The 10,600-nt window shown below is 36.8% G+C and overlaps 1 protein-coding gene across 1 annotated transcript; it reads left to right on the top strand.

Moving 5' to 3' along the window:
• Nucleotides 1-2,459: 2,459 nt before the first annotated feature.
• polr1d (RNA polymerase I and III subunit D) lies at nucleotides 2,460-9,496 on the top strand. The gene is made up of 5 exons (XM_077235692.1): nucleotides 2,460-2,559; nucleotides 3,602-3,699; nucleotides 3,925-4,001; nucleotides 5,471-5,553; nucleotides 8,666-9,496. The coding sequence occupies exons 1-5, from the start codon at nucleotides 2,524-2,526 to the stop codon at nucleotides 8,708-8,710; spliced, it is 339 nt and encodes a 112-aa protein (XP_077091807.1). The 5' UTR covers nucleotides 2,460-2,523; the 3' UTR covers nucleotides 8,711-9,496.
• Nucleotides 9,497-10,600: the final 1,104 nt, after the last annotated feature.

The raw sequence follows: 10,600 nt of genomic DNA, 5'->3' as shown, positions 1-10,600 counted from the left end.
ATCTCATTTTTTGACAGGATAATTTGAGCCCAGTACTGTATTCATTTTGCTTTCTAATGTAACATTGCCATTTTCATAAATCTAGGATGGGTTTTGGTTTTGTGCATGGCAAATCTATTGGAAGGTGAAAAGTGGTATTTATAGGCCTATAACAGGTTGGAAGAGAGGGGCTGAAAAATAAAAATACCAATCATATCAACTGAAGAGCTAAAAGGAAAGTATTTTCTGAGGTGGAGCAAAATATTACTTTTGGAACAAAAAAGCAGGTTGTTATTTTTCAGTGCCGATTCCTCCAAGTTATTGTTTGTTATTGTTAACTTCATACCATTTGAATTTGTCTGGATTATCTTATACTGCCATCTTGTGGCTAGAGCTTACTATTGTTTACTGAAAGGTTAACGTTTGTTTTTCTTGTTTAACTGGTTTTCTCTAAGGAACCGGAGATTACATTGAACAACCTTAATAAATGTATTTAATTTATCAATAAATTAATTTAGAACAATAAGAAACTATTGGGCTTTTCACTGCAGAAGTGGCACACTGCATCTGAAATGGCAATGAGATGTATTTACACAGACGGTTTAATGCAGCTCATAGGTGCTATAAATGTATTTACACTGCAATTGCATAAATGTTCCTATGAGATTAGTGTTTTAAATATAAAATTTTGACTATAGAAAATGAAATGGACTAAAATTAAATAATACTTTTAAATATGAAACTACATCAGTAGGTGGCGACAAGATTTAATAAATGAGTCATTGAATCATTCATTAGTTGAATGAATGTTTCAATTACTAATTTATCAAGAAGTTAGGGATTTGTTCAAACTGACTGATTCCTGCATTAACAAAGCAAGTGAGTGTTTTTATTTGCATTTTTTTTAAATTTTGGTGGCATTTCCAACCTTGCACAGTGCTATTTTACGCCAACACCAGTCTAGCTTAATATTGCCAAGGTTGGCCGCATTGATAATTTTTAATAGTGGTTACAAGCAGCAGTGCATATGCCTTCCGAAAGTTTACAGTGACACTATTGATTCCAAATTCGATTACTGCCCGAGTAAATGGACTAATGACAGTTGAGGCAGACTGGTTGAGGTAATGCAACATGTCAAAATGATGAAGCATGATAAGTCATGCTGGGTGTTTATTGGTGGAAGAAAGGCCTTTTTTGGGCTTTCGAAGACATTTAAGGTTATAATCCAGATAAAAGTTACAATCGCTTTTGTGAAGTCACTAACTGTTTTGTGCAAGTAGTGAAAAATAAAGCTGCATCCATGATTAAAAATAATTTTACAGTTGGTTTGCAGAGACTTTAAAACAACGCCATTTCATGTTGCATTTTTATTGGCTGTCATAGAAGTAGGTCGTAGCAGCAAACAGACTGAAATGGTCAAGTTCAATTTTGACACTGTCAGAAAATTATCGCAGACTATCTTTGTTTCGTAAGACTGTGACAACAACCGTCTTTGAACCTCTCTCACTGTCTGATGTAGGGTCACCATTTAGGAGCCATGACCACAGAAATCACCACGATTGGTCATCTTTTGGCTGGGACAGCCCAAAATCGTACAAAGTGTACCAGGCATAAAAAAAGAATAAAATATAGGCTACATAAATAAGTATAAAAACATATAAACTATGAATATACAAACAGTGCAATATTTCTATAGTGTCTCTCCAAGTTTGGGTGTCTGGGTGATGACAGGGTCAATGAGTGTTTGACCCCACAGTGTCCTACATCAGCGATTCTCAAGGAGGGTGCCCAGAGCAAAACATCCACGGGGCCCAAATATCATGTATTAACATATTCTTAATTGAAATCCAAAACAAATCCCACTAAAAGTAAACATATACAACATTACACTGAAAAAAAAATATATATATATTTCGATATATATATTTCGATTTTTTTATTTTTCAAATTCAATTCATACTGCGAGCTCACATCCAGTCTTTGTCACAATTCGGGTAAATGTGTGATTTATTTTGTTTTGGCGCTGCCGAACACCCTGAGCAACCATAGGGTATAAACATAGATCCCTCATTAGTGGCCGTTTCAAAAACCGGTCCGTGAACAACCGTAGTTTGGCGCATGAATGAATATCTATTTCTGCAATATACTTCAGCAGATGATTTTGGTAAACACAATAAAACATGACGAAAGCGTCAGCGACCACGACATTAAAACGTCACCATAGTATGCAACCCTGTAATATTGAGTTAATACATATAAAATACAAACCCGCACATTCTCACCTGTGAAAGGATATCCCATTTCTTCCAATAGTATCCAAATGCAGAATTAAATCTCAGAGGTTTCAGTACAAGAAAGTAGCTGCGTAATGTTGTGGCATCATTGATTCTCATTGTGAGTGACGACATGTTGACCGTTCCAAGATGGCGTGCGCGCCGACGTTTGGCAGGTAAATGCAGTGTCTACGTATATATTTTCTATATGTGAGCAACGGGAACACTCTGATAACCCTGCGCATGCGCGTCTCAACACGACAACTGGAGCATGGCTGAGCACGGGCAGAAACACGCGCTGGAGATGGTAAGTAAAACTTTTTGGTTTTAGTACAGCTTTTGGTAAAATTTTACAATTGTGAATGTTGTGTCTTGGTGTATTTGTGTACTGCTAGACTGTAATATGTATCACTAGGCAGTGTGAGTGGTGTTTTGTCTGTGAAGATATTTGAAATGTTTCTCCACTTTGACAAGTCAATAACAGTTAAGTTACATGTTTATTTGCTTTTATATTTTTGAAAAGCAGGCCCTGAGAAGTGATAATCATATCTTTATATTAATAACATGATATAATATCTATTATGGATTTTATATGACGTTAGATGGATGTTATTTATATCTTGCCATCTAAACATCTGCCTTTCCAAAATTTAGATGCCAAGAACCTTTATGTTGTATTGACGCATATTATAATTATATATTATATAATAGATATTAGTAAATAAAGATATGATTACGTCTCAGGGCCCGCTTTTCAAAATTATAAAAGCAGATATACCTTCATAGTATCTTGAAAATATTTTTTATATTATCTTGTTAAAGTGAAGAATTATTTCAGGTAGCTTTAAAGAGAATATTTAGGCTATATAAACCCAGAAGAGCACACTAAAGGCAACAGTTTTATCCAATTGATCAATTAATAAAGAAATTATTAATTATCAAAATAAACATTGGTTGCAGCCCTAGTTCAATTATTTGTAGATTGTTCAGATTTAAACTATCAGATGAGTATCAAAACCATTTTATCTGTAGAGAATGTCTAATGTCATTGATTTGCATCCAAAAGTTTCTTTCACCATTTACAAGATAAACTTCAGTATGAAGAGTGTAAATCCTCATGTTGCTACTGAAACCCCAGTCGTGAAACCATCACAACCACAAAACATTTACTCATGGTGGGCCTTATGAAAACAAAACTGAACATGTAGCCACTCCATAGCAAATACAAAAATGTAATATATATTATCATTCAAGCCTAAAAATAAAAGTCCAGGTGTGTTTGTGATATTAGCATCACACTTCTGTCTGGAAGTCTCCACAGCTGTGTGTGTCGATATACTCTCGAATAGGTCCGGTCGGATGGAGCAGATGAAGGTTGTGTGACGTTTGTGCTCCATGAGGAGGATCACACACTGGGCAACTCGCTCCGATACATGATCATGAAGAGGTAAGACAAGCTACCAGATTTAACTTAGGCCTATCTGTTTTTTCTTTTGTTTAGCCACCAACGTCGGCTGCCTTTGGGACATCAGTGAGAACTTTGTCGAAACAAGTGACATGCTATAAATAGCCAATGAGATTAACATTTTGGCAGGAAATTAAAAATTGTATTTCTGCATCTGTCTGTCTTTGCAGTGTTTAGTTTGATTCATGTGTGACTTTGTTTCCTCAGTCAGGACGTGGAATTCTGCGGATACAGCATCACACACCCATCGGAAAGCAAAATCAACTTTCGGATACAGACTCGAGGTGAGGGAACTCCTTTATTCACCTCAGCATGTCATCTCTGACAGTTAAGGTCCTTGCTGTGTCCAAAAATGTGATTTTTCCTATTTGTCATTCAGTGGCTCTGAATTGACAAAATGCCTCTCAAAATGCTTGGATGCGAAGAATGCAGAAAATCGAACCCGATCCGAATTTGTTTATGACGGACAGAAGTTGTGGCAGTGTGTAAACGTGATTGACACTACGTGAGGTCGTATTTACAACAGTACCAAGTTTGATAACATTTAACATTCATAGTCACTGAAAATTAAAATCACGGTTCCATTTAGGCAGCATTATAGCCTAGTATCTATGATTTGTTTCCTGTCTTGGCATTTTGTTGGAATGAAAACTACTAATTTGTAGGCAAAAGCATGAAGACGTGGTGCAATAATTGAAGGTCAAACTGTTACGTCTCTAGTAACATATCTAGTGACATATGAGGAAAATCAGAATAGCGCTGCACTGAGAGCTTGAAGTATATTGCAGAATATTCAGGCTAAATTGAAAAATGAACTGGGGTGACGTCATTTGGGACCGAATGAAGTTTGTTTGGAGTTTGTTGTGGGACTTTGAAACAGCTCGTCAAAGTGTGCATGTTATGTTTGTAAACGTGTTTCTTGCATTGTTTGTATTTGAAATAACAAATCATTAGATTGACACTTTTTGAAATTGCTTAACTTTATCAACATGGTCACCACCGTGAAGTCTTAATTCAGTTTTATCAAATTTAAAGGCATAGAAATTCTTAAAAATTTTTAAATAGTATAAGTCTCATACTATTACTAGTTAATACTAAGTATTAATTATCATTTAAAGTGGTCTTACATTTTGGAATGGGAAAACCGGAATTGCAATATGGCTGAATGTGATTAATTATTAACTTCAGAACAGGCGATGATTTTATTAAACGAGCACTGGATGTTTGAAAGTTAAACGCAGCGCTGATGTTCTGGAGGCTCGGGCTTTCAGAATGTATATCTGAAGGGAAATGACTGTCTTCAGAAAAGGTTCGATGGCTTCCTTAATCAAAGTGTTGTTTATAAAACAGCTTTGTGTTCAGGGGTCACCAAGGTAACAAGTATATTTCTGCTGTTTCATAAGCAAGTCTCTACTGGAAGAGGATAAATGTATGAGTTCATTCAGCCTGTCTGGTGTTTTTGTTCAGGATAATGTGAAAATCAACCCATATTTTTACGCATAGAGTTATAAATGTTAACTAGTGGATTGATAATGCTAATGTGTGTTCTAAAAAATATATAAACAATTAGGATAAGGTGTGTGTTATTTTATATATTTTTTAATACATATATTAAATTAATAAAATATATTTTTGACATTCTTTTTCTTAAAAATGGTTAAAAGGCTGAAATGTCAGGTTTATCATGACTGTAGGCAGCATGTCTATTTTCAGTAAACGTAAGTGTTCATTAGCTCTCTGATCAATGTTGCAGAAGGAACGGCTGCATCTGAACCTCTGCGCAATGGCCTGAACAACCTGACTGAAGTGTGCAAACATGTCTTGCAAACTTTTGAGGTAAGACTGAACATGGAAAGTATTATTTTCCTTTAGGGGTGGGCGATATACAGGCAGAATTTGACATCGGTGTACATTATGATTGTTCAAATTCTCACCGTGTTTAAAAGTGATTTTCCACCATTCAAGTACAATGAGACTCGAAAGAGAACTCGATTCAGTTCTCGTGCTCAGACGGGCAGTTTTCTGTGCACACACTCCTGAAGTGCACATACAGAGCATACAAGTACTGATTTGTTTTCTTGCTAATTTAACAGTGTTGGTTATTGAGACGTGTCAAAAAATGTCTGCTTTAAGTCTGGGCATTGTGACTATAGATATCACAGAGACAATATGAAGTAGAGCTGAAACCAGATGATTTAAATAGCTATTTTTGGATGGAGTTAATCATTCTAAAATGATTGAGGTGATTTTGTTAGGATAGTTGGATATTTCACCCAAAAATGAAAATTACCCCATTATTTACTCACCCTTAAAGGACAATTCCTAGAAATAATAAAGTAATTAAAAATCGCTAGTTAATTCCACTAACAAGGCTCAAAATAGCCCTTTATAAAGGTATATAGATACTTTATAAAGACAGTACACTTCGCTTATACAAGCAGGAGCCATCTTTGGAAAACAGTCTCGACCAGTCGATCCACGAACGCCGTGCTACGTGAGCTGAACTGTGACTATCGACCAGCACGTAGTAGGGCTGGGCGGTATATCTAGTTTGTACAATATATCGATATTTTTTTTCCCCACGATATGGAATGAGGCAATACCGTTTATATCGATACAGTAGTTTGATACGAGCCCATCTGAAAAATAGTGGAGTACGCAGTGTGAGCTCCTGCAGTGAAAGAACAGTACAATTTGTCCTAAACATGACACAAACTTATTAAGCGCTTCAAAATAACTGGTAAGGTATAGTTAACAAGTTTAAAGCAGCTTGCCCTGATGCTGTTGCTGACTGACAGATAAATACTTGCACCGTTTAATGCGTTTGAGACGTAATGCATTGGTTTAATGATTTGAGAAAACAATCACCAAAACAACGAAATCCTGTATTATTACTGAAATAGACCAAGTTCTATATTAACACCAAAAACCAAAGATGGTCCATCTTACAAACTACACCAAAACCTTTTGCATTATGCCTATATACTTCGTAAACATGAGGAAAAAATGTTTCATTTCCTCTAGCATGATACAAACAATAGTCAAGTCACCTCTATTTATACAGCGCTTTTTACAAAACATATTGTTTCAAAGCAGCTTTAGAGTGATAACAGGAAAATAATGCAACAAAGTTTGTTTCTGCTGTACAGCAGATCTAGAAGAAAGTAGTGTCATAGTCCAGCTTAAGTAAGTTCAGCGATGGTTCATTTGTGTTATAAAAAAGCTATATATATATATATATATATATAGCCACTCTGGAGAAATGATGTCATCGTTCAGTTCTCATATAATGGTGGCAATGCAGGCAGATCAATCATATTGTGATTGAATATTAATATAAATTATATATTAAATCCCCAATTAAGCAAGCCAAAAGCCAAAGGCGACAGTTGCAAGAAACCACAACTCCATCAGTGACAGAATGGAGAAAAAAACCTTGGGAGAAACCAGACTCAGTCGGGAGGAGAGTTCTCCTCTGGCCAACGAACAAACAGTGTATGATTATGATTCAGGCAGCATTATAGGTCAGAAGTCAGATTGGATAAGAACATTCAGAATATTTTTCCAGTTCCATCTGGTTGAATCACGGCGGTATGTCGTACAATACATACCAAATAGCAATGTACATCTGTAGCATGCTGATGTGTAACAAAAACTTGTGAGTGAAGCCTGCTCCCCATTAAAATAGAAGGCGGCGGCTCTCCAAATAATTAGTCATGTATAATTATTAGTGCTGTGCGTTAAACGCGTTATTAACGGCGTTAACGCAAACACATTTTAACGGCGTCAATTTTTTATCGCGAGATTAACGCTCTTTTTGGCCTAGCCAACTTTGTATTTTTTTCAAATGCTGTTGCAACAACTAGTAACGTTGGAAAAACTACAACATCACACCGGATAGCTAGACCGGAAACAAAACAACAGTCACGCCGCACGTACTTTTTTGGGCTTGCGCGCCGGCCAAAGAGTAGTAGGCTAACGTTACGTTTTGAGTGGATGGCGCGAGCGCGAGACGCTGATTTAGAGACGTGCACTCTCAACGCAATAGAGTGCGGCGCGGGACTAGATTTGATGGACTAGATTTGATGGCCGAGTAATTTATCAGGAGCATTTATGCTTATGTGTATTGTGGCGACACGTAGGCGAAAGTATTTGGAGGTAGCCTACAAAAAAAAGAGTGTATTTGCGGGCGGGAGCGGGACAAAAATGTTGCGGGCGGGAGAAAGTAACATAGAAAGTAGTTGAGAACGTCAGTTAAAACGACCCACGTATTAAAAAAATGGACGGGTTTAAATCGGGCTCGGGCTCATAATTACAGTTTATGTGTCGGGCCGGGCCGGGCTCGGACACAATGCGCACGGGCTCGGGTCGGGCTTGAATTTTTGGGCCCGATCTAAGCTCTACAATGGATGACTTCAGACAGAAGCACATGGATACCACAGCTAAGAACAAACTTACTGCTGATCCACTTTTCCATGTTGATAAGAGCATTAAAATTAGAAAAAATAATGAGACAAATAGAAATCAAGGGACATTTAGAATAGATAAAAATGTGCGATTAATCGCGAGTTAACTATGGCATTAATGCGATTAATCGCGATTAAATATTTTAATCGTTTGACAGCACTAATAATTATGTTTCAAGTTGTGTTTTGTGTAATAATGCGTTAAATATGAATTTTTCTGATTATAGGCGAAGGGTGAACCAACTCCAGGGAAAGTCTAAGGAGATGCGCTTCCCATTTAAAAAACACATTTAAATTACTTGTCACCGCACAACCTACACATCCCAGCATAAACTGCTGATAAATTATTTATTAAAGCGTCCCCCCCTCCCCTTGGTGACGGGCCTGTTCTCAGGCAAAGATTATGAAGTCATTTGCAAATACAATGTGTCATTACAAGATTCAAACAATGTTGTGTTTCTCTCTGATCCTGATTTAAACAGGCACAGGTGAAAGCATTCAAGGATAAAGAAGAATCGATGTCATGAAGATCAAAACTTGTACAGTGCCGGACATTGATCTGCTGAAGAATGTAGAAGCTTTTAGGAAGGAGTAAATGACAGTCAGACGTGTTCCTTGCAGTTCCTGTCTTTTTTTTTTTGTGAGAAAAACAACAAAGCATTTGTATGTTTGAATTTGTATATTGATGCAATTATCCTGATTATTATTTTATTTTATAGTACATTGAATTGTGCCAGTGCAAAAAAAATCTACTTATGAAGATAGTTGTTTTAAAATCATTCAAGTAATGCATTTTCAAATATAAAGACACATAAAAGGTCTTGGATTAATATTTATCAGCAGAATTTAAAATGTACAATACAACACATAAGTGAGTTTAGTTGAAATGACTGGATTTTATGTTAAATGTTTTTAAGTGTTCCTGTAGTTCAAATGGTAAAGTGTGTCTCAATACCAACGTCATGAATTTTTTGTTGCTCAGTCCCTCCACGAAATTACAGATTAGTCAAACATGAAAAATTGTCAATCATGGATAATGTTTTTTAATCAAATAATTGTGACAGCTCATTTTCACACAGAAACAGGTCTTGAAGTAATCTGCTCTAATCTTCTATCTGCTCGTCTCTGCAATAACTGCCTTTGTGTTACGCGTTCCTGAACAGTATAACATTTTCTAAATACTCTATAACATTCTCTGTTGTTCACTAAACTAATTTAAACATGTTCACTTAAAAATGGTTTGCATATCAAGATTGTGAACGCACATCTTGCTCAATAACATTAAAAACAAACACTGTTAAACTGAATTTAAACACATCTTATTATTTTTCTGTTAAACACATTTCAGAGTACATAAATTCTCTGTCCAATTATGACTTGTATAGCCTACTCTAAATCAACTATGGCACTTTAATTGCTCTTTTTGTTACTAAATTGAGTTTTCATTAACTCAATTACCACCGCTGTGTACAATATGGCGGACACCAGCGAACTCCACGTGTGTTACTGAATTCAAGTTACACTTAAATGATTAATTTACCCATCGAGATCACAAAATAACGAAAAAAACACTACTGTGCATAATGTATTTTCATCTCTGTGCAAAATACCGATTCTTGCGTCCAGTACAGACTTTCACTACTGTTGTTTCTGCTCACCCTATATCCACGAGTAATTCGAATACTGTTTTGTGCTCAAAGCCTCGTTACCACATCAAAATACTAATCTACCGTTTTTATGACTGTTCTTCATTACACTAGTGCCACACTCTCCCCCACAAAACTAAATTTCTCCTGACATTTCAAATTTAACAAAGCATATTCAAAAGTTTCTCAAAGGGGCAAATCCTCTTCGCTCTGAAGGGTTATGTCTTGAGGCTCGAAAGGTGGTGCTCTTGGGTTGTGAGTCCTGCGATCCCCGATGGCTCCGTGATCCCCTTCTTGCCACTGGCAGGTAAGTACATACTCCTCCTCTGAGTCACTCTCAGAATTTACTGGAAGTGCTCTTTTGTCTCGGTTTGTCTTATCCCCCGTGTGATGTATTCCGATTGTTTAGTGAGGATCCGCTCACAAGGCTGAAGATCCCTCCCCTGAGCCTTCTGATCATAGTGAGCCTTCTGATCATAGTGAGCTTTCCAACAGGCTGCTACTTTTGAAGCAGTCTTTGCTGCAGTTTGGTACACTTCACCCATCCTTTCCTTCCAACGAGACATAGTCCTGATAAGTGCCGGACACTTCATCCGCCTTTAGGTTGAAGAGAATGTCAATCGATAAGCGAGGGGATCTTCCATACAAGTAGCACGGGGAGAATCCTGTTGCTTCACTTCTTGTGCAATTGTAGGCATGAACCACTTTGGCCAAGGAATTCTTCCAATCAACTTTCTCCTCATTCGTGAGTGTACGGAGCATGGACAATAG

This window comes from Siphateles boraxobius, unplaced genomic scaffold, assembly GCF_051911475.1.
Source record: "Siphateles boraxobius isolate OS27281-9 unplaced genomic scaffold, OSU_SipBor_1 2, whole genome shotgun sequence".
NCBI classification, from domain to species: Eukaryota; Metazoa; Chordata; class Actinopteri; order Cypriniformes; family Leuciscidae; genus Siphateles; species Siphateles boraxobius.
Note: the sequence above shows the minus strand (reverse complement) of the source record. Positions and strands in the feature narration are given on the sequence as shown.

What these genes read in the sequence shown, in the direction of transcription:
- polr1d (XM_077235692.1), top strand. Translation starts at nt 2,524, where the DNA reads ATGGCTGAGCACGGGCAGAAACACGCGCTGGAGATG. An exon ending in AGAAACACGCGCTGGAGATG is followed by an intron (nt 2,560 to 3,601) that starts GTAAGTAAAACT and finishes ACTCTCGAATAG; the next exon opens with GTCCGGTCGGATGGAGCAGA. An exon ending in CGATACATGATCATGAAGAG is followed by an intron (nt 3,700 to 3,924) that starts GTAAGACAAGCT and finishes TTGTTTCCTCAG; the next exon opens with TCAGGACGTGGAATTCTGCG.